At 40.7% G+C, this 27,122-nt stretch overlaps 2 protein-coding genes and 1 long non-coding RNA gene across 9 annotated transcripts in view; 1 reads left to right on the forward strand and 2 right to left on the reverse strand.

Moving 5' to 3' along the window:
- Positions 1 to 9,112, reverse strand: part of Glurb (metabotropic glutamate receptor B) — a 219,279-nt gene extending 210,167 nt beyond the window's left edge. For both annotated transcript variants that reach the window (XM_076324502.1, XM_076324501.1), the window contains exon 1: positions 8,316 to 9,112. In XM_076324502.1, coding sequence (XP_076180617.1) covers positions 8,316 to 8,940 — 625 coding nt within the window. In that variant the 5' untranslated portion in view covers positions 8,941 to 9,112. The remainder of the gene's footprint in view (positions 1 to 8,315) is intronic.
- Positions 1 to 27,122, forward strand: part of LOC143153391 (uncharacterized) — a 127,284-nt gene that overhangs the window by 18,834 nt on the left and 81,328 nt on the right. For 3 of the 6 annotated variants that reach the window (XR_012993807.1, XR_012993802.1, XR_012993806.1), the window contains exon 1: positions 22,027 to 22,162. This is a non-coding gene — a long non-coding RNA (uncharacterized LOC143153391). Of the gene's footprint in view, positions 1 to 7,081; positions 7,305 to 10,294; positions 10,317 to 11,596; positions 11,732 to 13,993; positions 14,123 to 22,026; positions 22,163 to 27,122 lie in introns of those variants that run through there. The other 3 variants (XR_012993804.1, XR_012993803.1, XR_012993805.1) reach the window with 3 other exon arrangements.
- Positions 9,105 to 27,122, reverse strand: part of LOC143153410 (uncharacterized) — a 182,456-nt gene continuing 164,438 nt past the window's right edge. The window contains exons 2-3 of the mRNA XM_076324529.1: positions 9,200 to 11,558; positions 9,105 to 9,132 (exon numbers count right to left, since the gene is read on the reverse strand). Coding sequence (XP_076180644.1) covers positions 9,105 to 9,132; positions 9,200 to 11,526 — 2,355 coding nt within the window. The 5' untranslated portion in view covers positions 11,527 to 11,558. The remainder of the gene's footprint in view (positions 9,133 to 9,199; positions 11,559 to 27,122) is intronic.

The raw sequence follows: 27,122 nt of genomic DNA on the forward strand, positions 1-27,122 counted from the left end.
GTTCTTCGACAAGGTCGCGACGTGATCTCTCAGCAACACGGGAATAATTTCGCTATTGAATCGACAATTTTCTCGCGCGACAATCATTTTTAACTTTCGTGTAACCGATCCCTGATACTCGTACAAATGTACGAGATTTACGTTGCAACAATCTTTGCGATAAAACTGCAGCTTTGGTCGATGTACTAGGAGTAAACGATGCAAAAATTATTCATTGTTGCGTTATAATATCACAATGAACAATATTAAAAGCATTCCTCCTTTTTCTTCTTTCTCTATGTGTCTTAATTGTTCATATTAAAAACTCTTATATCTTCTATTTATTCTTATCGGCATATATTTCGTATACGAAGCTTTGCATTATAAAATGCTGTAGCACTTTTCTTTTTCATTAGGAAATTGGCTGGTTTTCAATTCTCTCAATTTCTTCAAATACAACGTCTCTGAATCCTTTTCTCGAGCTTCATTGGATAATAGTTTCTTCTTCTATATTGTAGAAATACAGAGAAATACAGAAATATGCCAACAACGGGAAAACACGAGGGTGTTACAGCGGTACTCTTGGGTGGTAGTGTACGCTTTAAACGAGAAGTGAAACACAATTGTAGCATTCCAAGGAATAGTAGAGAGTCTTAATTAGCTGTTTCCATTGCAGAGAATTGCGTCGTCTAATGTATATCTATCATGAACGTAAACAGTCGCGTAGTAAACTCGTGCTACGATAGCCCTGCATTTAGGATATCTTCCTTAAGGAGATTGAATTCTAAAGAGCTTACGCTCAAGTACAGAATTCTCCGACGAGATAACAATTTTTAGGATAATTGTACAAAAGGACCGAGAACGGGATAACAAACGATGCTGCATAGTTTACCTCTATCTCGGGTCGTTGAAATGTTTGTCTATTGAAAACCGCACGAGACAACCAATGAAAGAGAATTCCCATACAAATTAGAATCCTCGCTGCAGTATCATATATTTATATACATTGCTTGCCGTTTACGATGCAACGTGTATTAAATCGTGGCGCGAACAACGATAATAGTTTCCTAAGTGTATGTTAATGATCGTCGGGAGCAAAATTTCACACGAATAGGAGCTAAAAGAGAATTCATAGTGTCCTTGGTTTGAGCAGCGAAATAACGACCGAGGAAAGTGGTACGAGTTTCATTAAATGTTTCAACTACCGAGACACCCTTAAAATTGTGCAAGTAGAAAAGTTCATTTTCCATTCGTAATCGATTACAAATTCGATACAATTTTTGGACCTTTTCGGTTTCAATTTTTATCAATAATGAGACCACATAGCTAGACGATTCCAGTTGATAGCTAATAGTGCAACAAATCTGAAATTACAGAATTTTATATCTTCGTATTGGTGTCTTGACATGCAGAGTTTGATATACGTTACACATAGACGTGTATTAAAATCCTACTCGCATATTCGTGTCAGTTGATTTTTCGCTCCGTTCCATCGTTGTACTATTCATTAAGTATCATCATTAATTTTCTTTGTTGCACTTTCTTCTTTCTTAAAATTCAGTGCTTGTTGTACAAGCTTGTAATCCACGGATGTATACACGAAGCTTGGTCGTTTTTTTCGACTTCACCATTGTATTAATTGAATAATGGGCCAAGTTCAAGAATTCAACTACGACATCGCGAAGCAATTATACCATGTTCAAGCAGTTAACAGTTGCTCGTAATTCATAAATACGGGCGGGTCGTAATTTTCATTACAGTTTCCTATATTTCAAAATGAAAATAATACAGCAGATGGCCTCAAGTTTATTGCCGGCACTGTACGCACCTGCACCGTTTCTTAAACTTGTTGGATATTACACACTTCATTATGAATCTACTTTTTCATTTCGAAGCTCGAAATATTTTTCTCTCGTTTACACGTTCCGTGTATTTTTTTTTTTCATCAGCGCATAAACGATATATAAAGTAGTACGAACGTATTTTGGTTTGATTCATTTCGCGGAGAATGTAAACGATACTTGTTCCAGAAACGAATTTTTGAAGCTAAAAATTCAAATGTATCACAATTGTTTGGAAATTACTGCGACTGTTAATTAAAACGTCGCGACAATAATTTGTTAAGTGGTTTAGTTCGATTTCGTGTAAAACTAATATCTACGGGATGGCATCGTTCTATCTAGAAATGGGAAATGTAATTAAATGTTCCATATTTGAAATCGTACTGCCGATGAGTGCGGCGCGACCGCATTATAAATATTTCCGCACGATTTTAATCATCGCAACGTACCACGAATTCACGGTGGATCGAGAATTAGATGATTGGAACGGTCGATATTTCAAAACACGGTTACGTATCTTTAAGTGTATGCGTTATTTTGATGAATGCACGCGTGTAAATTGATATTTTCTAATTCGAATATTTGAACGAAAGCTCATTAATCCCGTTCGTTAAACATAGAGTGTACATTTTTAATTTTTTACCATTTGGAAAGTTGTGTTCGAATGTTGCGACACGAATTGTATTTCTCAATAAAGACAAAAGAAATAGTTTTACAATTTGATCTGCGATAGAATCTTTGTTAACTTTAAATGGAAATTTATAAACGAATAAAAATTTGTTTGCCTTTATCGTGCACAAGGGAAGCTTTATTCGATTAATATAAAAAATCACGATCAACGATCAACAAATAAAGTAACCAGTCATTCGCGATAATCGAGTTTTTATTTAATTAAATACAGTTTTAATCGATATAATTTCTTTAACGTGCTCATAATATTTGTTATAAATTTTGACTTTTAAATAATCGATACTTGCTGCGGGTATTTAGCTTCGTGCAAAAAACGTATACGCAACGCGAACAATCGAAATAAGAAAAATGTGTACAAGTAACGAATAATATAAATAATGAATTTAAATTTCTTCCGATAAAACAGCGAATAAAAGAGTATCCAATCAACGCCCGACTCTGTTCCCAATAGTATCGTCGCTTTATATATTATATTTTACTTTATTAACTACCTTCAAAGATTTTAGCCAAAAAGAACATTTGCATCTGTAATGACTGTAATAACTGAAAACTTAATTTTATATGTATTGTACAACGTAGAGACATAGGAGAAAATTCATGCTTCCCTTAACACCCTTTATCATACTTAAAAGTTTCAACATAAATTTCTATTTCTAGAACATAAATCCACAAATGGTCCAAAGAAACTCTCCTAAGCAGTCCACGATATTTCAGCGAGAACATTGAATATTTTTAAAAGAAATACGCGAAAAATTACCCAGGTATTGATACAAGGGTTAAAATTATCGTAAGAATCCATTATTTATATTTCCATTCCGTCTACTTAAACCTATCGAAGATATCATGGAAATATCAAGATAGTAAAGATTACCAGCAGATTCTCATAATGTGCGCACTGCTCGTTTATCCAAACGCGTTCGCATTTACCTCACAGATGAGGCAAAAAAAAAAAACTTCGCAAAAAACCTCTAATTTATATTGTTCGTGAGGGTGGTACACGCTAAATCGCGATGACATATCTGGAGCTTGTCAAATTGCGTCGTGCATCGATCGTCGCGCGTAAAAAGTGCAAATTAGAACTTTGTCATTGACAGTATCCGTGTCAAGAGTCTACCGGGTCTCTTCACAAAATGGGAGAACGGAAGAAAAAAGAAACAACTCGCGATTCGTCGTTTTCCTGTTGGTCACGTTCGCAGTATCCGGTGCGATATTTCCGCGGGTAAACAGAAATTGTTGGAACGATCGAGAAACATCGATCGTCGCTAACGAAGCTGGCCGGATGATACTTGTACGTTAATTTCGAGCAAGCTTCGAGGAAAGTTTCCCTCCAGTGGCGTGATTCACTTGACAAACACGGCCGCGACGTTTTGCGGAGAATAATAGGTTAACGGGAGGAGAAAAGGAGCAAAAAGAAAAAGAAAAAGTTGGCTGCTAGAGTTTCTGTAATTTCACGAGTCCCCCGGCGTCGAAGGCATTTTTCTCGCCGGCCGGCCGGTATTTTACATATAAAACATCGCGCGAAGATATCCACGTTTTTCCTTCGAGGTATTGCCCGCATTAGAACTTTCCTTCTGACCGTTAAACTTTCGAGAAGATTCTTCGAGAACGAGGGTGGCGAGTTCATCCCGCGGCTTCGACAGTGAAGAAGCGTCGCGCGACGAATGGTAAATGGGAGTTGTTCACACGTGAAACGTTACCCCTCGGTGGATAGTGATTCCGCATGGAAAATGCCAAAAAATTTGAAATATTCATTTCTAACCCGGATTTGGAATACGGTGCGCGGCAACGTTATTGACACGCGGAGTTCTTAAGATAGAGGGCGGTGTTGGAATAATCGGAGAGATCGTATTTTGCAAAAAGAAACGAGAACGAACTGATTAAATAACTTAAATAACTTTCGGGGCGTGGTTAGAACTCGAATAGAAATGCAAATATTCGGGCGGTAATGGGTAAAGTTTCGCGAAATGTAAGTAATACCTCTTGTTAGTTTGTGTTCGAGGGAATTGATAGTCATTTCGTGTAGACCGAACGTATAGCTATAATTTCTACAATTCATTTATGCATTAACGTATCATTGCCCGGTACTGCCGCTTTCGATCAAATATTCTTTAATTCTATAACATTACCAATATCAACATTATTTGACCGTACTCTAACCATTTTCAATAAAAAATTCGGATAGATTATTCGCAAATAATTCATCGCAGTTGTCATCGTTATACAAAACTATTTTGTAGTATTGTACGAGTATCTTTGTTTACTCTTTTAGTTTGAACTTTGGAGTTCAGGACATTTGAATTAAATTGTACAGATATATCGAAATAAAATTGTACACGATTATTGAAATAATGCTCTAACGAGAAACGAACGAGCACGCATTCCTTCCAATGGTCTCGAGATACCGAAAACGATGAGAAAGCGTTACAAAGTTCTTGATAAACAAGTCGAGCAGAGAGATAGGAGGACGCGAACAAATCTAGACGAAAATTAAGATAAGTCAGATTTATATTCCAGGAAAGGAATATAAGCTTTTAGCAGGATAAGCAACCGCTTATGGCTTAAAACGATGACGCTTCTGATCGAGGGAGGGTAGTTTACCTAGAACGTACTTTATGTATGTTTCCTGCACAACAATGTTCATTAAAGAAAATTTTCCACGCTTAGAAAAATTCTTGCGGTTAGATATCGATGTTCGTGATTTCGAATATCGAGTATACGAGCCATCGAGAGAACTCATTTTTCAGAATTAATGTTCAAAGTTTCGTGTACAGCACTTGACACAACAATGCGGAAATAATTCAATTCGCCAATTTTATTCACTAACATTAAAACTGTGTGCTGGGTTAATCCATTTGTATATAATTATCTCTGTACAGTTGGCCAATATTTCTACGAAATTAGTGTACTTACTCTAATCCACTTTAGTAATTGCAAAACAGAGTCCATAGTAACGAAACACGTAGCCAGCACAAATTGAATCCATATTACTTCAACTTCGTAATAATTTTGTGCAAATTCTAGCCTTTTATTCGGGCCAGAGGAATCGAAACTGTTGACAAAGCACTCGATGTATATTAACTTTTCTGCATTCTTTGCACGCGCTACTCTAATCTCAGAGGTTTGTTCGACGAAGAGCACTCGGATTATTCGCGACGATGGTGGCCTTGCAAGAGGTATCGGAACGGAAATATTACTTAATTTTTCTGGCGACATTTCTGTGCCGAGTCGCCGATGAAAAATACAGCGTACGGTTTTACGAGCAGCAATAAACAAAGAGAAACAAGAGAAACGCTGGAACAAGAAACGGCTGCACGCTTTAATTACTTTCCTTCCTTCGATAAGAATGGGTTGTTAGCATTAACCGTTCTCGGGCAACCGTTTCTTCAAAAGTTAATACGCGCGCTCGTTGTCGCTAATTATCATTTTCGGGACAATGGACTTTGCAGGGTTTCGATATCGGCGAAGGTTTTCCAATTTCGCAGACAGCGAAAATTCAACGGAATTACCTTCGTTGCGTGCAACCTATATTTACGAAATTACGTTTTCTTTTCGCAAGACGCGTAATTCGAATGAAAATTTTACTTAATTGGTGTATTTCCGATTCGCAAGAAACGTTTATAAACTCGCCAGCGTCGTTCTTTATCGGATTTTGAATATTTCCAAAGTAGATAATATTTAAAGATATTATATGTGCTTCTTCTAACCGCGGAAGCTTGATTTTCAGAGGTGAAATTACCATCTAAAGTTTCACCCCTCGACGCTATCTTGGAAAGTATTGGGCACGTATAAAAACTTCTTGGACAAATGTTTTGCGGAGATATCTTTTGTCATTTGTAATACGATAAGATAGTCTATTCTTTCATTTTGATTTCAACGATGGATAATATTTTACCATATATAATTTATTCGATCAACGAAGTTTCTTTAATTGCTACTTGACGCAATTGTATCTTTCTCGAGAAATTAATCGTTATCCGTAGAAGAACAATGACGTCGATTAATCAATACTCGTCAGATTTTAGAATATACTAGGTTGTTCGATAAGTTTTATCGTTTTTCCATTGTAAAAAAATACTATGACGTTTCAACTTTGAACAACTGTAGATATACGAACGAGTCGACGAATCTACACGAAACTTCACACATGTTCGTCAAACAGTAGTACCATTTTTAGAAAAATAAAACGACGAACCTAACAACTCCATTTCTTATCGAACGACAAAACTTATCGAGCAACCAATTAGATACGATTACATCAAATAAATATTGGTATTATTTGTCGTTTGTATTATACATTAAAACTGTGTAAAAACAATTAAGAGATTTTAGAATAATTTTCTACAATTTTTTCCAATTTTCAAATAATCGGTTTAAAATGTTTTGTACGAAACGTGTACGTATTCCCAGAAGTCTTCTCATAAACGTCTCTCTGATGTATTTAATAATTCCGTAAGCAAGTACGATATTTGTTTCAATTTCGATATCTTTTTACACGCTATAACGTACATACGTTTAATTTAAATAAAAGTATCGTAAAACATTTCTCTAAGAAGTTTCCCATATCTCCACAGTTTGTCAGGAATCATCAGAGGGACGAAACTCCGAAGATTACTTCCATCCTTCAAGCTCGAAGTAAGATATGCGAGTCTTAACTTCATTCGTGGCAGGACCATGTTCGACTTCATCGAAATCGATGCAGGACACTTTCCCAACGATCCCCATTAACCGCATTTCTGGTTATCGGGTCATTTCGTACGTCCTCGTGAATACCACAGTGCCAACTTTCGAAGCGAGGTAAGCATAGATATATATACGTAATACTATTCGTTCGAATGGCAAGACGTCTATCAATTCTTTTACATTCGAAATTATGCCAGTCGTCGAAGCGAATTCGAGCGCGACATTTTTCATTGAAAAGCGAACCGAAATGAAATTCACATTAGACGGTGCTCGTCACAGAAGCTTTTGAGAAATCGAGGAATAATATGATCGTGGGGTTTCTATCGACGATTGTCCAATACTGTCGGCGAACTTTAAGAAAGCAATTTGCGTACTATGATCTGATTCGATACCGATCGAGAAAGTTATTTTTCTTCAGGGCTGGTTGTACCACTCGATCGTAAACAATCTTTTCGAGTAACTTCAATATCGAGCGCGAGAAGAAAGTTCTTTAGGAGACGAAGGATATTCGATCTTTTTAATAATGTTATTAGGAATTTTTTATAAAGCGACGACAAGGCTACTATTCTTAGTGTCGTACGAAGCATATTCAATCGTTAACGAGTATATCTGTCAAGACGAGTAGAATAACCGGGCACGCTAATCGCAAAGAATAAATTTATCCACACTTTTGGTAATAATTTTACCATCGCGAATAATATCGATCAGATGGCGTGGAACGTTTACAGATTTTCGACGGATAATGCAACATCTTTTCGATCATTTTCACGTAAAAAATTAAAAAATGATCCAACGAGAAATATCCCAAACTAATATTCGCATACGCAAAAGTAAGACTCTTAAATGTAAGTAGCTTACACTCGATGGTCGTGTACGATTCATCGTTACCGCTTGTACAATCTGGTCTTTCTTCGTACAACCCTGAGATAAAATTAAGATTCTTCGAAAAAAGGTCGAATTGTATAAATTGTAACTATTTCTGCCCTCTTCTCTTTCGCGTACACCGTACCGCCGCAAAAATCGTATCGACGAAAACTTAAACCTGCGAAACGATCCGGTAAACAACCCAAGCTGGTAATTCACGAACAGCAGTCTCGTTGCGAGACAAGAAACGTATGTACCTACCTTTGATGAAGTCCACCGCCATTTCGAGGCCGTAGGTGTCCTTGTCGCAGTCGTCGAGTATGTGAGCGCCGATCTTTACGCCCGGGACGATGTTTTGATCGTTTACCCAGTCCAGTGTATACAGCATGACTTCCAAAGCCTGCACGCCTCCCTGCGGCATCACCGGGCCGCAAGTGATGGTGTCCTCCCTCTCGTGCACCATCATCAATCCTCCCAGAATCAAGTCACCCTCGACGACTGCGCTGTGCTTCACCGGCCATGGTGGCCCATCGGACGCGTTGTCCGTGCTGCTTCGAGACGCGTCTGCAACGGTCGCGAGCGTTTCCTCGTCGATACCCGGATAAACGAGATCGGTGCTCGAGGAAACGATGGACGTTTCGACGTCCGTTCGAGCGCGCTCGGTCAGTCCGTACGAGACGTCGCCGAAGGGAGTCGCGTTAGCGCCGCTGGTTTCTTCTATTTCGTTCGTTACGGTGGATCGATCCTCCGTCTCGATGACTCGATTCGGAGCGGTCGATCCACCGCGGGTTCCTGGCATCGAATCGTTCCTCGAGGATGCGATACTCAACGTTTCCTCGCGTTCGTCCTCGTCCTTGCTCGCCACTGACGACACCGAGTTCTCCATCTTCGTGCCGAAGTCGTCCGCTGTGGACGTTCCCCCGATCGATTCTCGCTGTTCGTCGATCAAATTTTTCAGTTCCAACGGTTCGCTGACGAAATCTTTCGGCTCTAGCGGTTCGTCGATCGAATCTTTCGGCTCTAGCGGTTCGTCGATCGAATCTTTCGGCTCTAGCGGTTCGTCGATGGAATCTTTCGGCTCTAACGGTTCGTCGATGGGATCTTTCGAATCTAGAGGTTCTTTGATCGAATCTTTCGTTTCTAACGGTTCGTTGATCGAATCTTTCGGCTCTAGCGGTTCTTTGATCGAATCTTTCGGTTCTGGAGATTCGTTCGATCGTCCCCCGGTATTCTTGTCCCCCAATTCTGTCGTAGGATTAATCTCGTTGGTCGCAACAGCGTCCCGATCGGCTTTCGAGCTCGGCTCTCCCGAAGGAAATCCGACGGGCGTTTCATTATCTTCGATCACGCGAGCGCTCAACCGGCTGTTTTGACTCAGCGAATCTCGGCCGGTGGTGCGCGAGACCTTGTCTTCGAAAACAATTACCGGGTCGTTTGTCGGCGGGCCATTAAGCTCCTCGAGTCCCGCGGCGGTTCCCTTTTCATCGTAATTTTCCGTGCTACGATCGTTCCGTTTCAACGGCGGGCTCCTCGACAGCTCCGCTAATGAGATCGATCGGTCGTACGAAGCGGAGAGCAACGGGCCGTCGACCCTGGCCGACCTCTCCTGGTCTTTTCGAGGTGGCGCGATATAAGCGTCGTACGCTGTCGCGACGAGCGTTCCTCTTTCCCGGTTCGCGGTCGATTCTCCCGACGATTCGTTCGTCGATGAATTTCCGACGATTGGCGTCGTTTCCGTGAACGGTTTCTCGGTATCCCCGCGCGGATCCCGAGCATTCCGTACGCGTGGTCGTGGATCGTTGCTCACCGGGTCGAAGCGATCTTCGGACGGAGGGTTCGGGTCCCGTTTCGGATAGACGAGATTCCTCTCGGTCGCGGGCGTGCCGTCGCGCGCGGAATCCGCGGGCGTATTCTCGAGCGCGTTCGTTAGGTTCCGCGAGGTCGTAAATTTTTCAATCGGCGGCCCGTCCCGTTCGATATCGTCCTCGCGAGGTCTCCGTTCGATCCGATCGTTCCCGAGGCTCGAGCTCGGCTCTCGAACGTTCGACGAGTCGCTCGCGACACCGTTGTTCCCGGGGAAATTGAACTCCGTCCCGTTGCGCGTCGCTCGTCCCCGATCCGCGTTCTTCCTCGGGTAATATCCTTTGCTCGGCGTAACGGAAACGAGCGCGTCGCGAAACGAAACGAGATTCCACCTTTCGCGCCCGGTGGGTAGTCGTTCAACGGTATCCGAGACGGAACGAGCGCCGGCGGTCGTAGCCGGTGCGGAAAACGCGACTCGGATTTCGCGCATCGGCGAGGATCCGACTCGCGATACCCGCGCCTCGTTCGTCATCGATACCGGCGTTGATTTACGAAACTCCGAGAGACGTTCCGTGTTTTCGAGGACCAACGAACGACGACGTTTCGTCTCCCGTTCGTCGAGCGATCTTTCGGATCTGTCGAGATTCTTCGCTCCCGTGTCGATCGAATCCCTCGTTGGACCTCTACCGTGTATCAAATCGTAGACGGACTCGTCTCGATCGTTTCTCGTCCCGCGACTCGAGAACGGGTTCGTTCCATCGTTGACCGTTCGTTCGACGGGCGTCCGCGTCACGGAGATCCGACGCTCGCGACCCGACTCGACGGTTCCGTGCACTGCGTTCACGATCGCGCGAACCTCGTCCACCGACGAGGATCGTTCCGGGACGATGCTCCGCTCGCGAGATTCGCTCCTCGATCTCGTTCGAGATCCGACATCTCCGTCGACTTCACCGAGTAACTCCGATCGAACGTTATCGGGTCCGCGATCCTCCGTGGAAATCGATCGTCCCGCGTCACCTCGAGCGCTCGTCGTCGGGATTCTCGCTACGTGATCGTAATACGTGGATTCCGGCTCGTCGACGATTCCCCGCCGATTCGTCGATCGTGTACCCCTCGTGTTACGAGCCCTCGTCGTTGCCCTCTCGGTGCGACGTATCGCGTCGACGGTCCGCTCGGAGGAGTCCTTTATCGCGCCACGGGGAATCGAACGCGTCGAACGTTCCGATATCGAATCATCCGCGACGGTGCGCGTCGCGCGATTCTCGACCGCCCGAGAATCGTCGAATCGTTTCTTCGAACGTTTCGTCGAGGGACCATTTACGCGTTCGATTTCTTCGTTTCGGGACGCCTCGAGACTCGTTCCGATCGCGTAGCCTTCCTCGAAAAGATCCTCGGTTCTCGCGCACCCTCTCGTCGCGTCGCTCGGGACCGCGCACTCTCTCGTCGCGGAATCTGGCGATTGTTCGGAATCGGACGGGAACTCGGGATCGGTTTCGTCGTCGAGATTCGAAAGCGGTCGTTCGGTCCTGTAAGCGATTTTGCTGTTGTTCGCTCGGAGCACGGTGTTCTCGCGATCGACCGGGAATCGTTCCCGCGCTAAACCGTGACGAAGGATCGGCAGTATCGTGGTGACGGCCAGAACGGCCAGCCAACAGTTGTTTCGCCGCATCACCTCTCTACCGTGGTTATCATGCCCCGAGTCTGAAACAAAATTAATCGTTCATTTATGCGGTGTGTAGGAGGACCATTGTTGCGGGTATTCGATTATCCGCTGTCGATCGCGGTGCCGCGGGTGATCGGCTAATTGAACATTGCGACGGATAAGAGCGTGTGTGTGTGTGTGTGTTTGGAGTGCGGTGTTCGGCGGGGGCAAGGTGAGTTGGACAATGCGACGCGTGGTGTATTAATTACAACGGTGTAAAAGTGCTTCTTTTCGTCGGTTTTAAAACAAAGCGTTTTCGCCTTCCTTGTAACGAAATCGTCCCGACTACAATATTTCACATTTATTTACAGAAATTTACGGTATAAATTCCGAAATGTTCTAAAGAGGCCAATGTATGCTTTAAAAATTCGTAGCTTTTAATCCTAACGTCCTACGATTACGCACAAATCTCGAATATTTTAAATGTCGAAACGCTGGTTAGTCACGATTTTGAGTTTGATCGTGGAGACTATCAAAGGTGGAATTTTTTCGACAATTATGCCCGAAATACGACTACGTTTGCGTATTTAACGGTGATTTTTAAAAATTCATACGTACGCAATCGCTACAGGGACTTTTCCAAATTATAATTCGAAAGATAGTTTACTTCGTAATTGAAACGTTTTAAATATTCGAACGTATCGACTTTTCAACGTGGAATGTATCGAGGTTACGAACAATTTTTAATTAAAATTGTGGTCCCGGTATTAACGGATCAACATATACGATATTGGGGTTATTAATCACGGTGTATCGACGAGACGATGAAATACTCGAAATTGCGGAACGAAATGGCTCAGAGAAGCTCGACCATTGAAGCGAATTGTTAAAGCAGCCAGGGATGCTGTACGAGATATTCTCGACCGAGTATCGGTTAGGTTTGGAATATTGCCATTAGACTTCCCGTGGTGAAGATGAACGACGAAACACCTCGTTATTCAGACCGCAAGCCCGTGGAAACGTGTGTCTTTGGCCGATTGGCTGCCTGCCAAATTGCGATTTCACTCGAAGGAAATTCCCGAACGCTGACATTGTTGCGTCTCGATGAGCAACGTTGATCGATCTTCCACCGCGTTGATGGCTCAATGGTCAGTTCTTTGCTCGATGCTAGATTCAATTAATTGGATCGTTGCTCCGATTTGTACGAGATCGCGAAACCATTGGTTTCCAAGTTTTTCGGAAAGCGATCTCGTAAAAAGTAAAAAAAAATTCTGCGCTCCAATTAAGTGCAAAATATATAAATATAAAAAGATGTTCGAGTTAACCACGTTTTTCTACGTTGAACGATTTTGTCTCTGTCTTGTTTGGATGACAAGACGTCTCCCTAGGACCGCGCTCTTACTTTACAAATTACTGTTTTCGACGGACAGTTAAGCGACAATTTGTTATTTTGCGAAACGCGAAGCAATCGATGGTCGACCGAGGCTGTGTTGAACGTTGTTACCGAACTCTTCGATAAACTTGTCATCTTTCGTAATTGGTTCCGTTCATCTTACGGAGAGAAGTTCTCGATGGGTTATTACTTATTGATGAATAACGCATCGGTGGTTTTGAATTTCTATCGTATTCTACTTTCCATTCGGTGTGTAAGGATATATATTGTTATACATATATTGTAGGGTTGACGATGCATTTCAAACGGATAGAACAAAAACGATTAACGACAATTCTTCCGCCATTCACCACACTTTGCGTTAACCTGAGTCTCTTTTCGACCGATTCTTCGTTCACTGCATTGGTTCTAAATTTCCCACGTACGAGTACGCACGCGTACATACTCGTTCGCACACTTTCATTCGGGCACGTGTACTCCTTAGAAACAAGCACGAGACCGTTCTCGATCTCCTCTGCACAGTCCGAGAATAATTAAAACGCACACGTGCACACGGTTCGTTGATCTTCTCACCGGTATAAAAAACGCTTTCGGAAATCGTTCGGACGAACGTGGCCATTGTTTCGTTTGCCCACCGGTTGATTCGTGTTCCGTCTCGCGGGATGTGATTTTACGAAGACGAAGTTTCCTTCGAGGAATCGGTTTAGAAACGTCGAGACGATCCATTTCGGCATTCACCGTGACCCGTGTGTTTCCATTACGGAGCAAGTTATTCCCAGAATACGGGCTGGCTCCTTCATGGTCGAGTAATTCTGCGGTGTGTCGCGGTTACCGAACAATTCACTCGGCTATTTAATTCCGCCCAATATACCTTCCGCCGCGCAATAACGGTCGAGACACGAGCTCCCGCGGTAGCAAGCTGTTGAATCGTGTGTCGACCGCCAGACGAAGCCACTTCCGCCTTGCCCTAAGTCTCGTCGACCGTTTTCTCGTTCAAGAATCTAGTCGCCCTCGGATTTCCTTTCGAAACTTGGATCGCGTAAGCTCCTCGAGAAGACACGCGTCCTGCTCGAACACGTTCGTGGCCAAATATCGGCCAGGGTGTTCCGGGATTTGAGCTCGGAACATTCCGCGACGACGGAGATCCCTTTTATCGACGGAGGGTGTGCACGATTGATTGGATCGAATCGTTCGGAAATGGAGTTCATTTCGGATCCAACCTGTTATACGGTACGCGTCTAAGTCTATTACGGGTTCGATTGATAAAATCGACCGATATCTCGAGGGAACGCGTAACTTGGAGAAGGATCGAACTTTGGATACCTTTTTCGATAACCGATTGTTTCTATGGAGTCGATAGGATCATCGAATTCACCGATCCGCGGAGAATACAATTTCTTCTGAAAATTTACTCCAATAACGACTTCTCGGACTTGTAGGAACGATACGCGAGACGCTAGGAGAGCATTGTCGTGTTTACTGTGATTTTCGCAAATATTTTTCTTCGTACTTTACACTCTTTATATTTTACGTGGTCGAATTTGAATGGAGAGTAAACAGTAAAAACGATAGTTCGATTGAACACGATTCGAGATAGAATTCAACGTAATGTGTATATTTACGAATGTTTTGAAAAACGATCTTATTCGATTGAAATTTTATACAGCAATCTACTATCGAATTACGGAGTAACCGAGACAAAATTACCATCCAAATGTACATTATTCGCCATATGTCACAAGTAGGTGACATTTATTTGCGTTTCAATGCGGGTGCCGCAAAAACGATCAAAGAAAATTCTGAATTTTACTGTCAAAGGAAATAAAAATAGAAAAAAAGACGAGGAAACGTTAAAAGCAATACTCCGTTTGAAGTCGTTTGATCGTAGCTGTTCAAACTTGTAATCCAAAACACGAAGAAAAAAAATTTCCCCTCATCGAGCAGATTAACGCGTGCTGTTGCTTCGGAAATTTGGGTACATTTGGCAAATTATCATCGAATACGATAATATCGTAAACGTAATGTCATAAACACTCACCACTCGCAAGACACTCGAAACGTTACACGCGTTCAATTTCTAGAATTTTCCATGTCCATTTCTCAACAATCGATTTATCGCACACCAACGATTTTCCTCTTACGACTTTCTCTTACTCTGTACACCAAGTCAAAATTAGTTATGCTCTAACCTTCGAAGTGTCAGGACTACCATATACTTTCGATAGATACGTTCGAATCAGTTTGCCATATGTATCGCCAAATCCTCGTTTGCCATAGTTTTTCCATAAACCGTAGTACCGTTGTAACGAGTTTTTCTTGTGAGCGTAATTCGGTCTCAACCTAAGCTTTATTCCGTTAATGTGTAACAGAGATAGTGTACTAGGTTGTTCGATAAGTTTCATCGAACGACAAAACTCATTGAACGGTATAGTACTAGGTTGCTCGATAAGTTATAAGTTTTAACCGCGTTAACACGGTACGCTACAGAGTATTAATCAACACATGCTATCGATCTAATATATGTAAAAATATTTCGAAATTTAAAAAAAGCACCTCGATTGGTCGTTTCGCGCCAAATTTGACATTTTTTGCGGAAACATTTCGAACGACTCGCGGTGCGATCCGTTTGCGATACCGAAACGCGACAAGTGTTACCAGGATATTAAACGTGTTATATCGCGAAACAAGTATTCAGGCTTTGGGGTGGGTGGATACATTCACAGCAATCGCCTGTTAAATCGTTCGCTTAATGCTCTCAGAAATTTCGAATACTCTCGCAAAACGAGAGTCGCGTTTCAAATTCAATAAAGGGAACAAACTTAAAGGGAACAAACTCGTTCGAACCGAGCGTAGATACCCATGAATACGATTTCGTACCACTGTTTCCGTTATGGTAGGTCGATAACAACAATTTTTGTCCTCCCCTCGACATCGGTGTTCGCAAACGACTTCAGACCTTGGAAATCCATAAACGAAACTGTGTTCCCGAGTGTGTTTCTAATTAAAATGCTCCAGCGGGGTGTTGATTAACAAGTCAGACGAAGTAATACAATGCTTCGTCCCTATGGGAATGCGGATCCATTCGAGCAAAATATTGCGCTGGTTGAAACACGTGGAATTGTCGTTTCGAGTGAATCGCACATCGTGCGTTTAATGAATTAACGCGTTCTATCTGTACGGGCACGTTGAAATATAACGAAACGAACAGTTCGCGAACAAGTTCCGAAACAGAACGGAATTTAACGTATCGGTTTGTAATCAAAGCTTTCGAATGTGCGAATTTGGAATTGCGCGGCTGAGAAACGAAAACGGATCGAATAATTAGAGGTACGAAGACAATGAAACGAGTACTACGAGCAACTCTAAAAAATGTCCCTGGGCAATACATCGAATTTTGGACCATAGATTGCGTTTTCGCGAAAATAAATCTTGACCAATAGCGACGTAACCTTTCTCAAAGATCGTCGAATCTGAATTTTATTCATAAGTATCGAAAGTATAACCCCTCGTACTGTTCTCACGAGTCTGACTCGCGATGAAAATTTTAGGCCAAACTTGAATATCACGAGTCTGACTCATTGTCGACATTTCAGGGGAAACACGAATGTAAGGTGGATTTGCATGTACCGAAATGGTTTATAAAGTATCATATTATGCAGGATTATTAATTTTAGACTTGTAAGTATTTTTCAAATTAATAGTTTGTCGATATTTAATTGTTTATTTATATTGTGTTTTCCATTTTTAAGTCCGATCATAGTGACATAATCTGAAAATTTATTTCAGTTCAAAGATCACTTATTTTTATTCCGTTATTAATTAATCGTATTATTATCACTTATACAGAATTTGTTCTAATCGTATTTTTTCAAAGTTTTTGTTGTATCGGAAGTTGTATCGGAATTTTCCGTTCTCACTTGAGCCTACTTCGAATGCAGGCCTAGAATAAGATGCATTGCGTGCAAACGGACTTGCGTTAGGATAAACACTTTGGCGCCGACCTGTCGCCAGGTTTCTCGAAGACACGGAAGACCCTTTACGGGGGTCGTGCAACACGAATCCAGCATGGGAATGCGTGAGAGCGAAAGGAAATGCGTGTGGTCCGGAGAAAATGTCGAGTGTTTGGAAAAGACGAGCAAATGAGATGGGTAAACGTGACCAGATGCCCGAAGTGAGAGGGGTCGAAGATTAGAATGAAAGGGAATGAACGCGCGTAAGAATATAGGGTACGAAAAAAGCGTGTTAAGGCAGTAGGAACGAAGAGAGTTGTAAAGACGCAGGCGACGAAGATTAGTACAGTTTTGTAACAATTAATCTACTTTTAGCATATAAAGAGAAATCTATTTTAACATCGCATCTTAATACAATCTAATACTATTCAACAATATAGAAATGGTATATTTGAATCGATATTTGAAATATAATTAAGTTAGTTACGAGAGCATACGTTCATGGACAATAGGAGAGCGCAGATCTCGATGGCTCGTAGCAGTAACCGCACGATCGTGAACGATCGAACATAAATGCATAATACAAAGAGATAGTTACATGCACTGGTTAAATAGCATAATGGAGGAGAATTCCGTGACCCGTATATAACTCGTCTTTCCTTAGCCGGTTTGACAATGGTGTTCGATGAAAGTGTCTTAAACGAAGCCGCGGGATATTTCATTGGTAACCTAGCTCAATATTGGCACACTACCCGCTGTCAATAAGGAAAGCCTCTCAAAGGGCGACAAGAAGCTCCAGATGCGGTATTCCGACAAGGAAACTTTCAGGAAGCAACATCTTTTTTTATTCTAATTGGCAATCATTTGTACGTAAAAACACGTATCCCTTGTTTCCGCTAATGAATGGTTATAAGAAGTGAACCACCTTTTCCAAGTTTACGTCGTCCGAAAAGTATTTCGGTCGATTCTCTCGAAAATTGTTGGCACGAAATTCTCTTCTTCTATTCTTGAAACATTACGATTTCTGGTAAATCATCGTATACGATTATAAAAATTTTGGACCCATACCAACGACGCGATTAAATAAACAGTTATGGAAGTAGGACATCTTGATCATTAAAGTAGGTAACACTAACGATAGACGATCAGACAGTCGGATGACTAAATGATAATGATAATTATAAAGATAATAATTAATTTTATTGTAAATTTTAGTACGTAATTCTTACGAATATTTGCAAACAAAATTATGAAAAAAAAATCTACTCTTAGTATTTTATCGTTTCTGCAGTTTTAACGATCCAATGGTTCCATTCGTGCGTTTTATTATAAAATTGCAAACAAAAATTGACTTTCTCGGCGAGCGTCACGAGACTTCGAGTGAGATTTACTGTAAAATATTCGACAGAACAATTACTGTTGCTTTTAGCGGGACTTTCCCGAATATCTAGTTGACCGTATGTTGGTTAATTTCCTTTACCGATAAAATTTTCATTATCCATTTGTTTTCATAACTGATACAATTATTGCGTTTCTCGTGATTCTTCGCGCGGGAAATTGACTGTTAATCTTTTCTGTACGAACCGGTATCCTTTTACGAAGCGAATAATGTATCGTTACGACTTTTCGCGTTCGAATTGTCGAATTAGCCTTTCACCGCGATTTGCAAAAACGATGATTTTAAATCGAGCAACGGACCATGAAAAGGTTTCGCAACAGTCTTCTGACCTTTTCTCTTCTGCTCGCTTGCTCCAACGTCAAGAACGTGATCGATGATACGATCGGACAAATTGTTATTGAAAATTCCTGAGCGAACGACGGGAGATTGTTACATAGCTTTGAAAGAATTTTTACAGAAGTTACTTACTACTTTCGATACATATACTTTTGTGAAGGAATGTTAGGCATTCAGGCAGGTTAACAACGATATATCTCTTTGATGATAATAATAATGTAAAATATACTTAAGCACGAAACTTCTACTCTATAATCCACACGTCTCGACTTTCTGACCACAACCCGTCCACAACTAACAAAGCCCTTTCTTCTTCGACTGCCCCGTTCGTCTTTTCCAGCCTAAAAGCTCTAGTCTTGTTCCCAATGATCCATGCACACTCTCGAAACCGATATCCTTCTGTAAACTATAAACATCCGCTCGATGCCATACACTTTTCATTCACATCCAATCATACCGATAATACCGATATTTATCTCATAACTACACTCTGTATCGCTCCAATGTATTTTCTGTGATTCTTCCTCACCCCTTCTCTCGTTCCTCCATACGATTTAACTTACTTCGGATCTCGTTAAGGAAAAAATGCGAAACCATTGGCAGTTACGTTAAAACTAACCATTCGAACGATTCGAATCCATTCAATTTTAAGTTACGATACACACGTATCAAAGCACGATTTGAAACTTAAATTCGTTCTTGCGCGTGATTCATGTTCAACACAACTCTATTATGGTAATCTGTACGCGGAGATACCGAATTCGTGAAAAATATTGCGACTACGTTACCGAGTCTCGGGATGGACTTGGAATCCATCGATCAAAACGACGCTCAATACCGAGTTTTCGTTGAAAACGTACGTGTAAACTTTACGAGACTCTGCTCGCAGGAAACGGTGACAGAGTTTCTACGAGAGATTTGTACACGAATTTTGACGAATTTCTCTAAAACGATGGAACAATTTTTTCGAGACGCGTATACGTAAATTTCGAAGAATTTCTGTAAGGTGGTGCAAGAACTTTTATCGAATGTAACGCCGATAAACCGCAAAGAATTTTAAAGAAATTTTTCGAATAAGCTCATGGGAAGCATGCGGTTTATATTCTTTGAACGCTTCTCGCGGGAGGGGTATCAACTTGGTCGAAACTTCGTTGTTCGTCTCGTATTTCCGATTTCACCGTGTTCGCAGTTCACCTGTAGGTCGACAGGGAATTATGATTTCGTTCTTCCGTGACTCGCGTTGATTAAAAATCTCCGGCGCGTTTGAGAGAATTTTAAGTCAAAAGCACTCCGTATGCGAGAAGTATTCACGGGTCTTTTCCAGTATCCTCGTGCATACCTGCACGTCTGTCCGGGAGAATTGGAGGAGTCGTCTCGCTATTTTTCTATTCTACATTCTGGTGCACGGCTAGGTTACAAAAAAAAAAGAACCAAGGAAGACGCGGATTTTCGCAGCTGTGTAAAACGCGCATCGAGACCGTGGCATATTTTAAAACGCGTCGACTTTGAAATTTTGTGCATTGTGTGCCCATTTGGACGAAAATTTAAAACGGAAAATTATTCAGAAACAAGTGTGGAACAAAAGTCGCGAGAAATATCTTGCATAAAAGTGGAACTTCCGAGAGAACACGGAAAAAAGTGTTCTCGTAGAAGCGTGCGTTCGAGGTGCAGGAATGTTAAAAGAAGCGGTTGCAAGGCGATTTCGATAAACGTGAAAGCAAATTGAATCGCGTATCGAGCGATTCAAAGACTCGAGGACGATTTTATCGTCGTAGGAAGCTTTTTATCAGAATCCTACGTTCGCAAATATCGAGCTTTATAATAAAATACCACAGAAGTCGCGTGTCGATAGAATTGCATCTTTTAAAACCCGGACCGAACGCTGTCACGTTCCCCTTAAATGATTCGCTTTAGCAACAGGGTAATCCACTTTTGCCTTTCATTTTTCAACGCAGTTTAAGCTCGGGTGCTCGGCTCGACGCCATGAAAACAGCATGGAACTTTAACACGACGGGATTGCCCTTTGTGTTTTTTATATACGCTTGCGCGAGTGAACGACCGGGTCAATGGTACGCGCACGTATCGCGGCTGGTTTTCGCGCGAAATTCTCCGGGTAGCGTCTGCGTTTCGAATTACACCGAGACAGAGGGGGTTGATCGTGGAGTTGGCCGCTGGAGAGAAAACGATTGCCACGATTTTTCGTGCAAGGAGAAAATTACGGGTCGAGCGAGCCCATGGGGTTCTAGCATTGATGGACGATCGGAACGTGCACTGACCGTGAACCTTTTTCCCTCGGCTGTCCAATCTTGTAATTTGAATCCCTTCTTCGTGTACGAGATCGACCGAAAGAGATCGAAAACGCGAAAGAAAGATGCAGAATTACCGTACGATCGGTAGAACGGATTTAAAGATTTTGAAGAAACTGCAGTGTAACGAGAAAGTGGTGACTCGGTCTGCAGTTTGCTATTGATTCAGGAACGTTTAGAGGAATACTTTCCAGACGTTGAAACTTTAAAGTAGTGGACGTGTTCGTCCTTTTGTGTTAAAAAACACAAACACGTTCCGACGATATGGTTTACAAAGTTATACTTTTTTGAAGAAAATATTTACCTTTAAAAGCTTGGAAAATCAAATTTATTTTGTAGATACGTTATGGTTCTCTATTTTGCGCCCTTTTAAGACTGTTCCCTGAAGATTGAACCAAAAAGAAGGTAAACGTGTTTGATTACATTCTAGGTAAATTTATTCTGGTTTTTACATCGAGTTTTCTTACTTTTTCAAATTTAGCTTTCTGTGTTTTTATATATATGTAATACCGATACGGCGAAAGAAAGGAATAATTTAATGTTGATTCGGTATCATTATTTACGATCATTTGCGCATTGCAAAATTGTACGTAAATCATTTAGAAACTTTGTTTTCTGCCATTATATATTTAATTACAACGTTTCGCGCTACATTTATATTTACATGGTTGCGAAAATATTTCATTTTCGAATCGTATTATAAGTATCGATAATGCATTTCTGGCTTGTTTTCGTAATTATTTGTTGTTGGACAAATTGTTATTTCTGCAAATAATCCACAACCGATTCTTTATCTTGTTCTTATTTCACGTGCAAGAAGTTCTAGCAATTACGAAAGATCAAAGTTACGCGACAAAGAGATACTTTGCTGGTAAAAATTCATTTAGCAGCTTGCTCCCAACATTTTTATCGGATCTCTCGAAATTGACTTAAGAAAATCACTATATTTGTTCCATCGACTATACGTACGGTTGCCAGAAATTCCACCGGAGTTGTATACCCGAACGACTATTTCAGTTTGCAAATGTTGTGTACATCTGGCGCCAAGGATTGTTGCCAGTCGAGAAACAAGTGGTTAAATTTACGTTATTTTTTTCTTTCTTGGTACGCTTGTTAGTCGTCTCGTGTGGTGAGGCGCTCGATGGTTGCGCGACGCAGGTGCGCAGAAATATTATGCAGTAACTTCCGTTTTAAGGTAATGGAGAACTCTCTACCTCTGTTATTGTTTATTCAGTGTGAACGACCCGACAACGCGACGGTCCCTGGCGAGGCAGATAAGGTATGCAAATGGATCGAATCTCATCCAGTAATGTAGATTAAAATCTTTGTATTTCTGGTTATATCTTGGCGAGAGTATTGACAATGAATCGACAATATTTTTTCAATGAAAAATAATCTAAATCCGAGTTTTTTGGGATTCTTTTTAACTGCCTTCAAAATGGATTACTTCTAAATTTCATAAATACACAACCGTAAACTTTCCTCGTGATATGAAAATTAAATAAGTTCACTGTCCTTAAAATTGTTCAATGGGTGCATAAATTTTTTCTAGATCTATGTAAAATTTAGCTATTGAACAATAATTAAGTTTCAAGTGGTAGTGTATAGTCAAGAGTATATCTAGCGAAAGAATTTGACCACCAATTCGCGCGATGTCGAGGTATACAATGTGTTTATGATGCAGTATTTGTTCATTAAAATGTATTAGTGGTTTGAACACATATTATTGCGAATAAAAGATACTTAACGATGATTGAAACGTGCTCGGCTGTTTTTGTGCATCTGGTGGTGTAGCGCGTTATAAATGTGTTATCCCAACTGCAATACCAGGTTTAATCCGACCGATTGTCGTTATTGTTTCTATTTTACCTTTCTCTGTCACGAGTAAATAAATCTATGGGTTGCAATTGAACGCGACAATCGTATTATATTTGCCTGACGTATTAACCAGAAACTCTGGCGATTTTGGTGGCGGAGTAATGATTATCGTAGACACAAATAGCGTGGGATTTCGCCCAATCATGAAGTCATTTTAATCACGTAACTGACTGGACAATTAACAGCTTACGCGGATACGGCGTTCTAATTACGTTATTTATACTTTCCGCACCGGTATCTCGTTATTGTATTGCGATCGGTATGCGTAAACCGAATCGAAAGGATACAGAATAATAACGCGTTTCGTTATATTGATTTCTTCGTACAAATTTCGAGAGAGGGAATAAGAATAAGAGAATAAGAATAAGGGAATAAGAATAAGGGAATAAGAAACGTAAAGACGCGGATGTTATTTTCGTTAAGTTCGTAATGTCGTTTATTTGTCAACGCTATCGTTATCTAAGTAATGTTTATTACATCGAAAGGGTTCTAAAGATAGAAGAAAACTCTAGAATAAGAAGAACATCAACTAACGATAACTGTATTTTACATAGCTGGCATATAGGTGGCTCGTTTTTCGTTCAAATTCCATTTGTATATCGCTTCGAATTTGAAGTTTTATAAGTTACTACAGACGGTTACATTTGTCAAGCTGAGTCAGTTGTAGAAAGCAGTCGCAATTTCGAATATATGATATTAGGAGAGAGAATCTGTCGAAGTTCTGAATAGTTGAACTGGTACAGCACTTCCGGTTCAATAGATCGATCGACCGTTTCTTTAAAAACTAATTTCTGCCTGACGTTTTGGAAACTCCTGGCTGTGACAGTTCTGTTTACTATTTATCGTAGGAGGACGCAATAGTTCTGAACTTTAAGAAATGGAGTCCAACTTCCTGCCACCGTGATATCGCACACTGTATCGAACGAATATTTATACTTTAATATTACGAATTGTCGACTGTCTCTACAGTAACGCAATGATGTTCGAGGAAGGAAACGATAAATAAATGGTCTCGATGGATCGAATAAACATTAACGACAATGTAGATTCTGTAATGATAAACGAAAATGTGAATAATTGTAATCAGAGGGCAAACACTGGTTATTCGATGCTGTGTATTCAATAATAATTTTTCGATCAAAAATAAAGTCATGTTTCAGGATCTCGTCAAATTTAAGGTTAGGTTTCTAGTCCAATCGCGAGGTCTGAGAAGTTTGTAGTCGGACTAGTCATTACAGTTGTAATTGTGGAGTTATTCGTTTCTGGTTCGATAAGTTTCGAGCGTGTAATCCTCAAGATTATTAAAATCCATTTTTTTATCATCTCTAATAAGAATTTCCGCGAACCGATTAATACGAATCGCTGACGTTGCTGAACGGTACACCGTACCAGGTTCCGCGAGAACTTCAACGAGCTCGATAACAGCAGAAGAATAACAGTCACGTTAAGTTGGCGGATCCCCGTGAAAATTCGCGCATACGAAAATCGCGGCAGCTTCTATTGTGCTGTACTCAGTTAAAGCAACATTTTCCCTGACCGGGGCTCAGAAGTGCGAAAAATCTGGTGGAAATATATAAATTTCTGGCGTTCGAGCGTGAATAAGTACGACGCGGCACCGTGAAGCGTTCTGTCTTTCTCATTTCTTATTTTCTCCGAGCACCTCTCGTAACACCGTTTCGCTTAAAAATGTTCTGCTCTTTCATAAATTATCGTTTGGACATATCCAGTATAAATTTTTAAATCGATATAATTTACGAAAACATTAATTGTATAACAAACCTTTTTCCTTCACTGTGTTCGTATTAAAAATTATTTGTAATTTTTTAAATAGGGAATCGTCGGTTTCGTTGGGTCGTTCGATCGACTTTTACTAAATTTAGTAATTCGAACGCTTAAACGAAGCGAACGATTACGTCAAGCTTCATCTGATAATGACAGATGGAAGAATCCGTCTAGAAAATCTTTATTCATTCCCCGTCTTCATTTACCACGTTCCTTATGAGAAATGGAATAGTATTGAGAAGGTAAAATCGTGACTAGATAATTCAAACTCGACCGTATATGAAAATGGTATTAACGTGCCGATCAAGAAAGAAGCGAAGCTCAGTCATAAGCAATGACGAGAAATACGTTATTCATGAAACGAAGAAATTCTTTACGATAGCTACCTTGTCATTCTCGCGCACTTTAGGAAAGTAGAAGATTATCTCACCGATCTGAAATTTATATGGGAGAAGAAAATTATCATAGAAGACCGGACTTGGGAAATAGAGGGCAATCTTTATTAATCGATGTTCGCCATTTATTAAACGTACGTTTCCATCATTTTTCAAAATAATGGTCTCGTTCTCGGAAGTTTGAAAGACAACGTGTTTTCTTTTTCGAAAGACGTGTCCGGTGAATGGTATTTCGAATTCGACGTTCTCACGTTTCCAAGCGCGTCTTAATTATCGTCGTGTTTTTTTGTAGTCGTTTAAGATCTACGAGACCCGCTGGAATAATCTGTTTTAAACTCCCTAGGAACGAATATCTACAATCTCGAATAGCTTTTATTCAATAGTCCGAATCGAACTGCCCGTTTATCGTGCGTTTCCCGATTTCTCAAGTTCCAAAAGCGAAGCTGAGCTTTCTTCTTCGTGAACACGAGAGCAGAGTCGTCGAAAAGTTTCCATTATAAAGTCGCACCAGTCTAATTACTTTCCCGATCGCAACTTTGTTATCAGCCGCGTCATCAATCCCTGTCTTTCGAAAGAGGGAGACGCTTTAACCTGAAATTAATGGTGATAAAATACATTTGTACCCTGTTAAAGGGGTTGGAGGTTTTATTTTGCGACTTGCTTCGAAAGCAGCCGATCTTTATCGACCCACGGTTCGCTTGATTAATCAACGTTGCAATGAATACTTTGTACAGCACTTACGTAGATATTAAATATGAAATAATTAAAAATATTAAATTTCTACTGAAATATGAAACAGAAATTCTATGTCTAAGAACGTGTTCTGTTCGAAATGAAATTAATGTTCGCTCCAAAGAAATACATTAGATATTCGACGAAGAATATTATTATACCGAATACACAAGTTTGACAATAACTGATCAGTACTGTCAATACTGGAATTTCGATTAGAAAAAAGAACCGTGCTGTTAAAATAACTAATTCGTGTAATTCTTTATTGCTCATTAGTACATCCACATCTGGAATATGGCTCAGTTATTTGGTCACCTTATCAACATTACTTACGTAATAGATTAGAAAATATCCAACACCGCTTCTGTCGAATTTCGACCCGCTCTATGGGAATTGACACGATTGGACCTACATTGTGCAATTGCTTAACTTAAAGACATTCGAGACACGTAGAATTACTCAAGACCTAGTTTTAACGTACGAAATTCTTAATAATTTAGTTCAAAAATGTTCAAATATTTTTCCACACTTTAATTATATGTGTCTCTTCGTAATCTGCGAAGTCGTCCTTTCCTTATGCTGGAATTGCATCGTACTGTATACGGTCAAGAAAACTATACAACTATATTAACTGTATAATTATTCACGTGAATGATTTTTCGGCAGCATTAGATTTCTTCTCCTCATTTCTAACATTCAAACGACAACTACATAGGATTTTGTAGATGTATCTATATTCTTTGTATATTATTTATCAAAGAACGTCAACCCATGAATAAATTGATAAAAATAATTATTAGTTCTCGGAAAGTAATTCTCGAAGAATCGAGAAATGAACCCATAAAATTGGAATTCATATCCAGTTGTTCGTTTGGTACAAATAGAGGTACAAACGAGACCATTTCGCAAAAGTTTTGTAAGTACGAGTCGACTGATCGAATTCTACTTGTTTCGAAACACGAAAGTCGAAGCGAGGAAACCATTTTGGGTTTCATCGTTGGAAAATATCCAATACTCGCCATCGAGGAATTAGCTTGGAAATTTATTCCAATATATTTCACGATTCACGGTTGTTTGCAGAACTTTGAAGAGAATTACAAGCGTAGACTGACCGTAACTAATACAGCGGGATCGAACAATAGGTGCCAAAAATAGAAGAGCGTCTTGTAAACCCTGCGTAGAATGAGTTCCGACGGGCCTTGTTTGGACATTCCTTCGGCTATGTACGAAGAAAGGCGGATATTAGCTTTTCGCGCAACGTGCTTTCCTTACGTGTAGATTCTCGTTGAACTTAAGACCGCGGTATATGTGTAACTTCTGCGGAAGAATTTCGGCAAATTTTGTAACGACTTCGGGGAGAAGAGGGCACAACCCTGCTGGAAGTTACACGACAAATTTTTCGGCAAGGTTGTCTGGAGAAACTTTGCCCGCATGTTATATAGACTTACTCAC

Source organism: Ptiloglossa arizonensis, chromosome 12, assembly GCF_051014685.1.
Source record: "Ptiloglossa arizonensis isolate GNS036 chromosome 12, iyPtiAriz1_principal, whole genome shotgun sequence".
NCBI lineage: Eukaryota > Metazoa > Arthropoda > Insecta > Hymenoptera > Colletidae > Ptiloglossa > Ptiloglossa arizonensis.